The sequence below is a fragment of the Rhopilema esculentum genome, chromosome 10 (assembly GCF_057945365.1).
Source record: "Rhopilema esculentum isolate cy_ngs chromosome 10, ASM5794536v1, whole genome shotgun sequence".
Classification (NCBI taxonomy): domain Eukaryota; kingdom Metazoa; phylum Cnidaria; class Scyphozoa; order Rhizostomeae; family Rhizostomatidae; genus Rhopilema; species Rhopilema esculentum.
This window is the reverse complement of record NC_142824.1, coordinates 15008404-15023632: the sequence shown is the minus strand read 5'-3', so window position 1 is coordinate 15023632 and position 15229 is coordinate 15008404. Positions and strand designations below refer to the sequence as shown.

Genomic DNA, 15229 nt, shown 5'->3' with positions numbered 1-15229 from the left:
ACACATCCAAAATGCAGACATTGCAATGATACAGAAAGGTATCTACTGAATAGACAATTAAAAAAAATATACCTCAATAAATTAGTAAAATTAAGTTTATTATTTTTTATACTCTTTTTCAAAAATAATTAAAAAATAACGTCCAAAAGTTTTGATCTTTTGCCCCCCAGCCCCCCCAGTGGTGCCATCCATGGAAGTCTTTTCCTTCTTCTTGTCAAAGTAAGATGCGCTCCTTAAAATGCCCAGACTTTTCTACAAACTTTTTCACCTACTGTTTCTTCGTCAAACTTCATCTCATCTTCAAAAGTTAGCTCAAGTGATTTAACAGACTTTGCAAAATTATTTATCTTGTTATCTATTTCTAGCATAAATTTTGGATGTTGTTTCAGGACAAGTAACATTACCTGAATTTGTCTTTATTTACCAGCATTCTATCATCTGTAAACCATGCAAAAGCTCTAGAGATATCATCCTCAAGTCGTTTCGCAACTAATCTAACATCTTTGCCACTTACATAGGTAGTATTATCGTCTGCAAAGTATCATATACGAGAAGACTTTATATCGAAGGAAATGTCATTAACAAATACATTAAAGAAAAGTAGACCGAAGAATGAGCCCTGCGGAACTCCTGCCACTGTCTCTTCCCATTCGCTAAATTTTGACTCTCCTGCCACTGTCTGAAGATTTTGAACTCCTGCCACTGTCTGTTGTGTGAAAGATAGTTTTTAATTAGTGCTATGAAAAAATCACCCAGAAGACGATTATATACCTAGGCAAGTCCATTCGCACAATTCACACTATTCCTTTTCATTAAATGTCTTACAACAAGTCTCAGTATGCTATGTACCCTAACAATTTCGAAAAGTACACAGTAAACTACATAAAAAATTACTATCAAATGGTTGCTGGTTACTTAGACCGGAGGCTTAAGAACAAAGGTTTGTGCTTACATCACCTTAACAACAGTGTAACTAACTCAAATAAAGTTCCTTGTGTAACTATAGTCATCAAACATCAAAAGCTGTTGATTGATGTTGGTACTCGGTTCCTCTTTCAATAGCAAAGCTTCAGCATCGACCAGAAAAGTAGAAAAGCTACGGAATTCGATTTGATTAAAACCAATTTTACAAATAATTGCAGATGCGAACAACACAGATATGAACAAGTCATAAATCAATAATTGCTGAACTAATTATCATTCAGACTAAATATAAGTTGCACTCAAATCTTAATGGCTGGATGTAAAAGAGAGGCAGGAGGCTTTTTACAAAGTATGTTGAATTACAGGCTAAGGGATTTTATATTTAATATCAACTGAACATGGAAACTTCGATGTCTCTTAATTCTAACAGCATGATCAAATATTTAGGAGAAACATCATATTTAAAGCTAAGTCAGGTTTCCGTAACATCAAAACCTGCCCATGAAGTCAAAACGTGCTTTTCCTCCTGCTTGTTCTCTGTTCTCATTTAAAACTAAAACTCTTGTTGTTTAAAACTATTTTCTTGGTACGGGTTTAAAACTGAAAAATAATTTAACACAGTCCTCACGTAGATGATATGCAAATTACGTATCTACAAGTGCTTTGTATTGGTGAAATTCTCGTCAAACTGAGACCATAACAATCACTGTAACGGCAAAGGTGCACTGGAACGGACCTCATGTGCCTCGTATTCGTATAAGGCCTCAATCACATGACCACGATCACATCCTGTTGAGCTTTGTCACAAAAAGCACCCGCAAAGATTGATCAAAGGATGTACACACAGCCAATCCCTCCTAGAGAAAAGAAACAGACACGGGAAAACACAGCGATCAAAATGTCAACTTTTGCACACATTGTAAACTTTAATTTCTATCATGTAATCTATGGCTTTTGCTTTGGAAAACCATTGGTGCTCAACTGAACCCAAAGGGATTTGTACGATTAATATGAGTCATCTTTCATACTTTAACTGTTTTAACATAAATCTATGGCTTTGCGGTAATTGTATTCAAGTGGAAGCAAATAGAACTCATTTTCCGACAAAATTTCTCATAATGTCCTAATGTTTAAGGAACTTTTATTACGATATTTATAACCATGTAATTGTAAATAATGTTTTTAATATTTTCTTTTCCTTTTTAGCAGGATAGGCATCGATAACAGCAATGGTTTTGTTGAAGTTAAAATCTGGATTTTGATCTAGTTAAAATATTCGCCTTATTATTATGATGATATCCCTAATTTTCCGCGAAATCCAACACATTCCCAAACAGCGGAATTCCTTTCCCTTTGGCAATGACGCCACTATGAAGACCTTTCTTCCAAATTGAATATGTTGTCATGCATACAGCGCAAGGCAACATAAGTCTGTAAAATACACCCTGAACTGTAGCCAATAAAATAATATAATATAATTATAATTACCGATATAAAAATTATAATAAAATATAATATAAAATAATATAATATAAAATAATATAATAAAATAAATGGCCTCCCCAAAAGCAACAAGCGAAAAGGGGTCAAGATGTCACTGCATAAAGCGTGATAGAAGCGCCAAGAAGTGAAAAACCGTTGCAGAGAAGAATTCAAACTTCAAAAATGCCGTGCACAATTGGATTGATAAAAGTTGAAGGAATATTATAACTGTCCACGAACTAAATAGACTGGTTCATGTACCAAAGTGTGCATATATTTACAAATATATGTCATATGACCCGACAACTTGAGACAGTGAATGACATGTCAGTCAATGAAAACCTTAGCAATAGTTTGCCGAAAAAAAGAAAAGTTAAGCCTTAATAACCCTAGGCCTTACTGGGATTGTGGCGAATTTCATAACAAGATAGCCGCTTTAAATATATAAATATATAGATAGCGGCCTTAAATAAATAAAAATATATATAAAATCTAAGGAACAAGATTAAAGGGTAATTCTGCTTGTAAGCTCTAGGACGTAATTCTCCTCTATAAAATAACTCTAAAGTTTTTCTACCCATCAGCGAAATTGTTTTTACATTCAGTACATATGACAGCGAAAACTATTTAGCCTCCGATCCGACGATATGCTCAATGATCCTACTCTTCAATGATTTTATGCAATCAAATTGCTTTGTGTTGACGTGTACCATGATGGCAAGTTAAGCCAGTACCAGTTTTATGCTGATGATGACGCAGAAGATTATGATTATAATGATGATTATGATGCTGATTATCATGATGACAGGTTTTCATGAAATATTGCTAGCCCTCCCTCCCCCCTTCATTTACCTACTCATTTTTCGTAAAGATAAATCACAACAGAGAGATTTGGATAAAACGGCTTCGAAATTCTGCAACTGATCTGGTGAGAACGCAAAATCTTACCTTATCAGGGCTCCAGTCGAATGAGTGTATCGGTTGAGTTGATAACGAGGCATTTTGCACCAACGAGACTGAGCCCATCACCCCAACATCTAACCCGTCTGTATCTTGCTTTGAGCGTTTAGCAGGGTATGAGCTGTTAACAAAGACACACAATGAATGAGGGCGACAAAAAACCTTGCACATGCAAATATTTCTTCAAAACAATATAACAATATAATAAATAATATAATAATATAATAATATAATATAATAAACAAACAAACAATAACAAACAATATAATAAAACAAACAAGTATAACTGAAATCCGTCAGCATAAAGTATCATTAAAAACAAGGAGACCCGCATTCCAAAGAAAAAAATTAATGCTAGGTAATATAAGCGAAATTCTGAAGACAACGTAAATGTACTAAACCAGAATTGTTTAGGCTGGAAGGGTGGAAGAATAACATTGGAAGATGGGGTTCAGTGTCTTCACATTTATGAGAATTACTCGCAGTCCCTTGGTGCAGATCTGAAATTAAACAGAAGTCAGCGGTAATTCCGCTCCCATACTAACACAATTTGTTTTTGAAAAGAAGCAAAATTAATGTAACAGATTGGTCTCGGGCAATTCATAAGGCGCTTGAGTTTAAGTCATATATGCGCGTTTAATTCCATATACAATATTATTTTTCTTCCTTTTTATCAATTTCTTAGTATCTTATTGTATTAATATTCGAGTGTTTATTACAAATAGTTGGCCTAAATTAGTTTCATTTATAAAAACTATGTAAAAAACCAACTTTGAAGAAATTCATAATAATAAAATAAAAAATAATAAAATCCTCAGAGAAGATTTTTCAAAACTATAGCGGACTTTATGTACAACCAGCGATCGACTGCATGTAACGAATCCGTCAATAGCTTTTTAGTTCACTTTTGTACGAAATGATTAAGCAAATAAAACTCACAACTTGTATTGATAGTAAAACATTTGTTTTTCATCAAGTTAACTTTCATCAAGTTTAGACTTTATGTTTAGACAAATAATCCAATCAAATGAGGAATTCTTCATTACAGGTTTCATTCGATCTGCATTGTGATAAAAATTTCAACTTACTTTGAGTCATTATTCAACGTTAAAACGTTTTAGGAATGTCTGACGAAAAGTGTTTTAGAAACCTATGTTTCCGCTTGTAGGTGCTATCTTGAAATCTGTAGTTCTCTTTAAATAACAGTTCATCGGTTTGGTATTGAAGACAGTTCCACGTGGCAATTAGGATACTGCAAGTCTTCGGTTTAATGAGATCACCAGACAACTGTTCTGTACACACATACTCAAATAGTTAAAGGCCGTTGAATAGTTAAAAAAGCAAAGATGTTTGAAGGCTTACTATTTCCACAGATTCAGTGTGCCGTTTCCACCAGCAGTCATAAAAACATCCCTATTTTGTGGCATATGCTTAACACACCAAACTGTTGACTTATGAGCCTGGTAAGCAAGAAGAGTCAAATTTAGGGCTGTAAATATGAACTTGGGGGGGGGGGGGGGTTGGTTAAACGATACACCACATAGCGAGCCAGTTATTACCAGTTGTATTTTTAACAACACGTTTCGACTTAGGAACACTGTTTTGAAAAATTCGCCAAACCTGTAATGAATCTTACATCTTCGAAAGACTCCACGTCAACAACACTATTGCTAGTTAACTAACTGGGCCCAATCCTTGCAAGTACCTAAAAGTCGTACAAAACTGAAGAAGATGTCATCGCTAGAGCAATATTTTATTAGCAGATCTCTAGCAAAGTCTCATGATTGTTCCCAGCGGGAAACACCCCCCTGCCAGCAGGAAACACCCCCTGCCAGCAGGAAACACCCCAAGCCCCGTGCCCCTGTCCTACGAATAATAATAGGTTTTGGATCCTAACACGATAAATGATAGAAAGTGGAAAGGAGCGGGACACCTATCTCGCTATTTTTCTTACGAGTCATTTGGTGCTCTGGAAACCAGAGTAGGCCCTTTCATACCAAGACCTAGACGTTCAAATAATTTATCAACAAAAATATATCTTGCTGAGTACTTTTGGCTTGCATGAAACTATTTTCTAGTTGTATGTAGTATCTTTCTCTTTACTAACTCGTTTATACAAAGCAATAATTTTCTCAAAAATCTTTTATCGTTGGCTTCTGGCCTCTACTTCTAATTTATAACTGCTAACATCAAACTTCTATTTCTACTTCAATCATTATGAAATATGAAGTTAAAGTCATTGCATCCACCTTTTCAACCAGAGATGCATATCCCTTTGAAGGGTGGTGTGTCCTGAGGTCAAAGACATGAAACTTCGACTCCAATGTTGTTGCTACCAGCTTATTCATCATAATATCTTTTCTGTCGAACTCCACAGAGCAAATCTGTTTTCAAGAGGAAGAGGATATGACAATGGCTGAATGTAAAACATGACTGAATTAAGAGCCTAGTCTTTCCTAAACGAAAAATAACAAGTACTTTGAAATGAATTTCGTGATGTAAACAGGCCCTAGCCTAATACAACAGAATAAATAAGGATTTGAAGAAACACACTATACTTGATATCAGAAGGGGAGGGAGGGACGGGAGAAGAGAACAGCGTGGAATCAGGATACGAACTAAGCACGATAACCCCGACCCAAAGCAATTAAACACACCAATCTGAGTCAAGGGACCCACACATTCGGGCAGAAGCCCAAGCTACAGAACTCCTTCTTAACTATTATTCCCAATGGCATCAAAGAAGCACAATAGGACTTAAATACTAAACTGAAGCATGACAATTGAAGCATGACACCAAAATGAGAATAATACAAACAAGCAAAAATAAGAACCCTTAGCAAAATCAAATTCTACAACATCCCTCATGAAATTAAATCTGATAAAATTTCATTTGATGGGCATTTTTCCCATTCTTCATCGCAAGATTCACAGAATATGGCGAATGGAAATAAATTATCATAGTCTGCCTTTCTTAAGCTCACTTTAAATAACTTTTTGATTGATTCGCAGATCTTTTCAAGCACAATATAAAACTTTCTACTTACACCATTCTTCAGGTTGGTTTCCCATTTAACAGACATAGTACGAAGGTCAAACATTTTTAAATCACCATTGTCATATCCAGCACAAATGCATCTTTCTTCTTGTGTATAGGAATGACCTGATGGACGTAAAGACAATTTTCATGTGAAAAATCAAAAGCAGTAGAAAACATGGTACCATTACTTTAGTTAGAGAATTTATGTTTTTATGGCAACGAAGGCTGAAAATGACGACAAAACAAGACCAGGTACTGTGAAATTTTCCGCACTGAAAACGTTCAGGCCCTTTATTAACCCAGATATTACCATTTACGAAAGATTTTTGTAAAGATTACCGTAAAACTAAAAAACACCGACCAGTATGGATCTCCGTATTTGGAAAATGCAACCCCGTATGCAATTTTAAAAGTTAGCCAACTGCGGGGATTTTGCATTGTTGCACTTTCAGAAATTTAAGAATTGTTTTAGAATTTGTTAATAAGCACAGTTTACACATGCAACTTTTCATATGCAACTTTATGCAACGTGTCGCACAAACACGATGAGACTGAAGAGTTGCACGTGTGAACGGACATGCAATTTCATTATTGAACGAGTATAAGGACAGGAACAAGCGGCTACAAGCCCCTAAATTATTGCGCCTTGCGATCCACCGCTTCACCCAAAGCCTTTTTTTCTTTGCTTCCGTCTAAAGTTTCGTTTGTGCAGCACTGCTACACAGCCAGCATCTGCCTCCATTTTGTTTGATTTTTTACTGGGTCTCCAGGATTCCCGACAAAATTACTGCAACTTGTTGCCAGTTCTTGCAGCTGGATATCGCTGGAGGTTGCATCTTTTTTATGTGTAAACAGCACAAGTACGTTGCAACCAGCAACTTGATGCAACCAACTGACAACTAGACTTTAGACTCTGTGCGATCATTAAGACCATGTTTGCATCTAGCATCTCAAGACATTCAATTTTATTTGCTCTTCCAAGACAATAAAAAATTTACCACCTTTTTGTTGTGAATAGTTAGAATACCGAGCAATTAAATATCTATCTGTTAAATAAGAAGAAACTTATATACGCACAATCCGAAGTAAATGCGTGTTCAACGAAATAGAAAACTGTAGCTGAGATCACCAGACCGTGCATTTTTGCAGTGTTACAAAAATTAAAAAGCCAATAACAAGTATACCCATGAGCTTGCAAAACCAAAACTTGAATTAATATATTTTCTTGAAAACTAGAAAAAATTACAAAAAGATTCGATCTGGCAATTATAAACAAAATGCCTGAAACTAACTGACGTAAATCGCTTCTATGGAGAAACATTTACCCACCAAAGGCCACGGACCAACAGTCCCTTTTTTGCTCACCATCAGCAGGTTCCATGTTCGCTACAGCGATGTCCTTTTGGCGTGGATCCCATACTTTTACGCTGCCTTAAGAAATAATTTTTACAAGAAAACTAAAAGAAATACTTATTTCTTAACGATAGAGTCATTTAAACAACTGGCATCCGGACTTCCAACCACTGTTGGGGTCACCCATGTTATGTTTTAGCTTAATGAGCTCTGGACCCTGATTGGTGAAAACTGTTTAAAATCGATCTGAATTTTCGTCTGTTGGTAATTCTCGCACGTATTCTTGGCTAATCAATGCAGTTAATTAGAAAAATGGCGTCCCGAAGAACCATCAAGTGTGGGGGGTGATGGAGGGTATGCAGCAAAAGGAAATTTACATTGGTTTTCGTTAAAGTTATGAATTACTTTTGTGGAAACATGGCTGCAAACTTTAAGATCCCTTGATCTCTATATATTTTCTATCACTTAAAAGCATAACAATGATCCTCATGGACGTCACCTTTGGGGGATTAGTTATATGTTGGATAGCGGTTGCAAAAAATAACATTGTTCATTTGCTTGGTGAAGGCCACCATCATGTTTGACGGCAGGAAAACTTTTGACAAAAAATGGCATTCTGAGGGAAGCCAGGAAATGGATCTAGAGTGTTAACAACATTCATTTCCAACCTACAGGTCGATTTAGAACCAAGAAAGATCCCAGCCTTTCTTAAAACTTGCTAATATTTTCAAAATGGTCTTCCAAAGTTGTAGGATAAACGGACACAGTTCAACTATGAAACATAAAAAAGATTTGTAAAGTAGGGGAATTATTTTGCAAGATCAAATTGTAAAAAGTTTCCATAATACAACCTTCTTGATGTCAAGCTAGTCATCATATTCAACAATTCTTTCTAAAGCAGTAGCTAACCCTACCCATTCAAACTCGAACTATCTAGATCCCACACACAAAAACAGGGCCTCTCCCTTCTCCCAACTCTTCAGACCTTTTCTTTTATAGCGACATACAATCTTGTCAGTCCCTGTTCCTTCAATCATTGTGCTACTAAATACTATACAATCCTCAAATGAGTGCCCTTTGTTGATGGTTAGTGCCCTTCTTATACAATAATTTAGTTTTATATTTGTCTTTTTCTGTATGTTTCTCTTCCTTCAAGCCATTCATTCTATGTCTACAACTTCTAAGGGGCACCTACAATTACTCCCTGTCTGGGCTTGAGGCTGTAACTCCTTCTCTCTTTATTATTGTTTTCATTCTTCTTTAATCTTTCATTTAACAAGTTTTTTCTTTAGGGCTTTGGTACCCAAAGTACAGGGCTTCATCATTGTTTCTTAATTCACACTTATTGGTCTTATAAACTTTCTTGATTTCTTCGGGCTTGGGTCCATTCAAACATATCTTTTTATGAAGGGCTAGGTCTATTTCAAAATAATTCATTGCTTGGCAGGGGCCCATCAGTAAATTTCCTGGTATCCCGGTTGGCCAGTCTGCCAGTGCTCACAAGAGTGGATCGCTTGCAAACAGGACAACATAAAGAAAAAGTATAGCACACTGAACTAAGATTTGTCAGATCCTGCATCCTCCATTAAAAAATTTTGTCGGATGACGATGCAATCAAGATTTTAGATTAGGAAACCAAAATCCATGAGAGGTACACGAGGGCATTGTTTTAGAAATAATGATAAAGGAGGGATCACCCTTGTAAGCTTATAAGATATGGCATTTTAATTTCCACGTACAGATTTTTCGAAGAAAGTCCTGATTATCTTCTTAATAAAGAGATGAGTCATTTCTTAAAGGATTCCAATGTTCTCTTGCCAAATCTAGACAGTCTGCATAAATAAATTAAAATTAAAACTAGCTTAACAAACCATCTCTGCTCCCAGTTACAATTTCTGGGGCTCCTTCACCAACCCCAAGACCACCAACACCATCAATACAGTTGATTATTTCTTTATGTGCATCTGCACTGTACACTGGAATGTCTGGTGATTCAAGGTTCCTTGAAACGAATCATGCTGTCATTATCTTTTGGGATCTAACAAACCTAACATAAGTATGCAAGCATGATGATTTAGTATTTCAGCCAGTCCTGGTAATATAGAGCATGCAATTGCATATAGTTATATCTCTGACCATGAAAACAAACCAAAACTCAGATTTTGGGATTTTCAATTACCATTTTATAATAGAAACTTTAAATTCACTGTAAAATCCAAAATTTTCAGTAGACTGGTAAAGTTAATTCTGAGATTAAAAATTTTCAAAAATGCTAATCTGCTTTTAAATGAGAAAGCGTTTGTCAATTGTTTGACTTTTCTTCTATTCCTGAAGGGTATTAAAAATCATTAGTAATAAACTCTAGAAATAATCATTAATGCAATTTCTTCAAAATCAAATGTGATAATGTTAAGCATAATTAATATATACATATCACATCTATCTAGACATTATATAAATGGGACAGTAATAATGAAGATGAAAATACTACCATATAGCCAATTTTCCATTAAAATCTCCTGTGGCAAAATATCTTTGCTGTATGGCTGAAGCACCAAAAGTACCACATTTAAAAGCAGAGTGCTTCTCAGTCTAAATGGAAACAAGCAGATAAAAATTCTTCCAAATTGCCAAAAACATGTGAAGAGAAGTAATTAATGACAGTAATTAAAAAAGCTTACTAATACTTCGTAATTAAATACTTCTTTGCTGGAATCATGTTTCAGCACCAAGAACTCAAGATCATTCCACTGAACACAATTACCCAGTGAAATGAGCAAAGAATCTTTCTTCTTTTTCATCTTTAAGCCTTTGTCAGAGCTATTTTAATCACAAAATGTTTACATTACACCAGATAAATGTTTACAGGAGGAAAATCGTTTCCACATTTGTGGTACCAAAAATAAATTACTGCTCTTGGTCACTGGTCAAAACTGAACTCTGCAAAAGCAAAGATAGATCATAGGTCAGGATTAGCCAAGCTATTGGCATAGCAATTCAAGATTGCAATAACAACTCCTTAATTTAAGGAAAATATTTTAGAAACCCTCCAAAATGAACCAAGATATTAAAATGTTCCAAAATTTTTGAGCTCTTCTTACCCCGTTATGCTACAAGCCTTTTGCAAATCAATCAAAAAGCAAAGAACAGTAAAGTCAGGTGACTCACTTCAAATAGGCCAATAAAACATTGTAAATTTTTACAAACACTTTCTTGAGACCAGGCCTCAATAATCTGCACGAGCACACAAGCGGTGCTCGCAGGCCCAAAAGTTCATTGTCAGGAGTTTCTGCCGGTACATTTCTGAATCGATTTTTATTTACCTTTATTGTATCACAGTCATGCTTTCTTTAAACATCTTTCTTGGTATTGAAATTGAACAGTCAAATAGAATATAATAGGTAGTAGATTGCAATTCTTTATTACAAAAATGACAGAAGGTCCTTGCTCTAAAGGCCCCATTTGATTCTCAAAATCAAGTTGGCTGTTTTTCTCTTTTCCTCTATTATCTCTTGGTAGAAGAGATCACTTGCTTTCATTGTATCGCTAACAACTATTGTATTGCTTTTTTCTCAGAGTATTATGTTATGACTTGTAAAACTCATTCCTGCATAGAAAGCACTCTCCTTTAAGCTGAAGTCTTCAAGTTTTTGAATCTAGTAGCTATTGATTTCTGACGTATTTGAACAAAATTTGATGGTACACGTCCAAATGATTCATCAAAAACAAAATTTTTTGACAATTTGTGACACCAAACAAGCCCCTCTATTTCTTCAATTTTTGGAGTGAAAGCATTTTCATATTAAAATAATCAAAAGTAATTAGAAATAGAATCTTTCATGGCAATTTTTCATATCTTCAAAATGAGAAAATCCCAATGTAATGTTGAAATTCTTGCAACCTTTGCTAATGAAGCGAAAGCAAAATCCTAAAATCCACAAACCTTTAAAGAAGATGTTGTAAAAAAACTACTCCATTTAAATTAAAGCGTTTAAGATATTGGAAAGTGTTTTTAACGAAGATATCCTTATTTGATGAAAGGGATAACAACGATAGGGCTACTTGACAACCCAAAACAACCCATGGATCATTCCCTTTTTATGACATAATATAACACTAGTATTATTTATCACGCCATCTGTTCAGGTTTACTTGTAGTTCATGATGATATTGATATGGTATCTGCTTTTGACAAACATAAGTTGGTGTAGCAGTACTGAGTGTAACAGGGAGGTTCTCAATTCATCAATATCTGACAATAAATTGCATACTATTTTACATGCAGGCACATTTTTACTTGGCTTTGCGGTCACAGGCTCAAAATATCATTAAAAAGCCCTCTTTCAGAAATATTTTTTTCCAAAAAGAGAAATACAAAGTGTTCACTTTCAGGTGCCAAAAACATTTGCATTGAGATGCCAATGATCGATTAAAAAACATGCATAAAATTTGATAACATTTTACCAGATCCAAAACATTCTTTCAAAACAGACATATCATTCAGTGCAGGGTCATAAAGCCACATGAGGGTACAGGTTCAATTCTTTATCACTTCTCTTGCAATATATACTTACATTAAATGCAATTTTGCGCAATGATGCAAACCACCTTTGATGCAAATCGGATAGGGTGCAATATTCAGCAGTAGAGGCTATGAGAGCTCTTGTATTTTTTGACAATGAAAAATTTGTTCTGTTTCTTGCAGGGCCCATGCCACAGGGGAGGCCAGAGTGGCAATGCCCCCTCTCCCACCACCCTTTTTTGCAAAGCAAGTAGCTTTAAAGCTGCAGTAAAAGGGGTAAAAGGTCTTGGCCCCCTACTTTTACTAGCCTTGCCCCCCCCCCCCCCACTTTCAAATTCAATGACACAGGCTCTGTCTTGTGTTTTTAACTTTTTGCGTATATTGAAAGAACAAGAGCCTTTTTTGGCTTTGTGCATCCAATGATATTAGCAATATAATGCTGATAGCTTTTTCCATTGTAATGAAACCTCATTTTTAGACACTGTTCATAAGTAAATTATCTTGTTTTGGTCGCTACCCTTTTTTACCAAAAAACCCTCAAGAAAATGGTTATACATATCGAAAAATTAATTTTTTGACGAATAATAGTTCAAGGGCAAAAGCTTCAAGAAATAATATTGGAGAGAATTCATAAATATTTTTTATGAAAATTGCCTTTGAAAAATCTAAAAGCAACAGTTTGGCAACTAAATTCGAAACTGTCCGGATACTTTCACGAGGAAAGTGTTACTGTTACGTACCTCCTTGAGAAGTTTGACTTCGCCCTGACACAATTCGTAAACCTGCAGTGCACCAGTCCCTCTCGCATGCGAGCCAACAACCACAAATCTTGCACTTCTTGGCACCCACTTTGCATCAAATAACGTATAGTTCAGGTTTTTTTGAATATGCGCAATTATTTGTGGCTTTTCCATCATCAGTTTTATTAAGTTACTTTTGTTGATGGAATAATGGCGGCAAAACTGATGCTGTTGCTGCTGTTGTTGATGTAATAATGGTTTGTTGCTGCTGTTTCCGCATCCTTTTAAAGGCAGTACGTCGCGCCGTTCATTGGTTTATCGAAACAAAGAAAAAAAATTCTATTTCAGTGAGCTGAGTTTTCATTTCGTAACAGAGGACGCTTAATGATGCTAACGATGAGTTCTTCTAATTTATCGCGCTGCTCTAATAACGAGGACCCTCGAAATTCAACATAATGAACAGCGCGACACACTGCCTTTAAACTCATTGAGGCTATTGAGCACTTAGCACGAAAATGCATATGGTATACTTCAAATTGTACTATTTCAGTAAAATCTCAATCTAAGTACATGAAATTTTACAGTATTCTAGAAAAATGATAAAATTTTGTTTTACTATAATTTTTAGATGGGTCATGTGACCAGGGTGTATTTTATGGACTGGAAATGTCGGGCCAACCTTAAACTTTAAGAAAGGTTTTAAATCCAGTTTGTAGTCTTAAGGAGATAAGCCAGCCATCTAAATGAAAGAGTAAGTAAAGTAGACTTGGATGAATACAGAAATTGGTTGGCATGGTAGCTGTTGCTATGGAAACTTAAATAAACTGTTTTCCCTGGTTACTCCACCTCTAAATCATAATCAAAACTTGCTGTCTAAATATGGCTTGGCTGCAATATTTGGAATAAGTCTTGAGATATATTTGCTTAAAGTTCAAAATTATTATTAAATTATATATTTTCAGAAACGGCCTTTAAGGTGCTGATGGGTGGCTTTCATCAACTGAGGGTTCATCAACGCCCTAACCATAAAAGGCACGCAGTTAAAGGTTATAAGCAATGTAGGATTGATGCAGAAACTGTTGCGCCTGGTTCTGTTGATCAAGCGATGGAAGGTGGCCACTAATATCGTTGCATACACATAAAGAACTTTTTGATGCACTCATACAATGCTTCGTCGAAGATAGCCTGAGCCCCAATACTTCTAGTTTGGGGTCTGGAACTCAGGCTACGTCGAAGACAGCACAAATGATCTTGCAAACGTAGAAAAATGGTGTCTCAGGGCTCTAATCTCACTGCGGCAGAGTCCTTCAAAGTTTACTTTTGAGAATGTGATGGCAATGCAATCATTCAAATAAGTTGTTTTTGTAATTTTCATCGTTTCTCTTGATATGCTTGTTTTTTATCTGTATAACGTACAAATGCTCTTACTTTATCTATATCTCCACCCACCCATCCACTATCAAGTAACCAGTGTCCCCACCCTTCTAATTCCACCACAATTTTGATAAAAAACTTTACCAAAGGGTGCCCCCATCTATTACTTAGCACCCCGTCTCTATTGAAAATTGGGTGACATGCACACCCCCTTCTTTTGAAAATTGGGTGACATGCACACCCCCCTTCTAGTCCCTCCTCCCTTCTATTAGAGACACTAGAGCAGGAAAAGTGAACATAGAAAGGAAAGTCATACAAATCTGTAGCTGTAAAATTTTCTTACAATCTTTTGACTTTTCTTGCAAAACTACATAGATAGATGTAATTTGAGGGTAGAACCTAATTTGAGGAATATTCCCTGCATATTATCGACGGGTAGTCCTTCTTGCATAATTGCGAAAGTCATAAATGTCGACGTTGTCGTACCTTCGCCACCAGGACAGTGATTTAGTTGATCTCGTACTATTGTTAAGTTCAACTTCAAGTTGATTTCGCATCATTGTTGAGTGGAATTAGAACAAATTCTTATATTATGGCGTCTCTCTTTTGTTGGCCAACTTTAGTAAAGAGTTTAAGATCCGACCAAATTGGAAGGTTCATATTGACAGTGAGAGACAGTCAACAAAGACAACGTTCAGATTTAACAGGTTGTGATTTATTACAGGTAAAGACCATTTTTCGATGTAAAATCTCAATTCGAGAACGTCTTGAGAAAAAGCCCTCCCCCTAAAACGTCCAAACGACGTTGTTGGGAAAAAAAAAAAATATATATTT

The 15229-nt window shown here is 35.7% G+C and overlaps 1 protein-coding gene across 1 annotated transcript; it reads right to left on the bottom strand.

Moving 5' to 3' along the window:
• Window positions 1–1097: 1097 nt before the first annotated feature.
• LOC135689876 (dynein axonemal assembly factor 10) lies at window positions 1098–13266 on the bottom strand. Its single transcript, XM_065207240.1, has 9 exons — window positions 13022–13266; window positions 10251–10351; window positions 9631–9761; window positions 7736–7837; window positions 6414–6529; window positions 5616–5750; window positions 4729–4826; window positions 3355–3487; window positions 1098–1781 (listed from the first exon to the last, which is right to left on the bottom strand). The coding sequence occupies exons 1-9, from the start codon at window positions 13196–13198 to the stop codon at window positions 1707–1709; spliced, it is 1068 nt and encodes a 355-aa protein (XP_065063312.1). The 5' UTR covers window positions 13199–13266; the 3' UTR covers window positions 1098–1706.
• Window positions 13267–15229: the final 1963 nt, after the last annotated feature.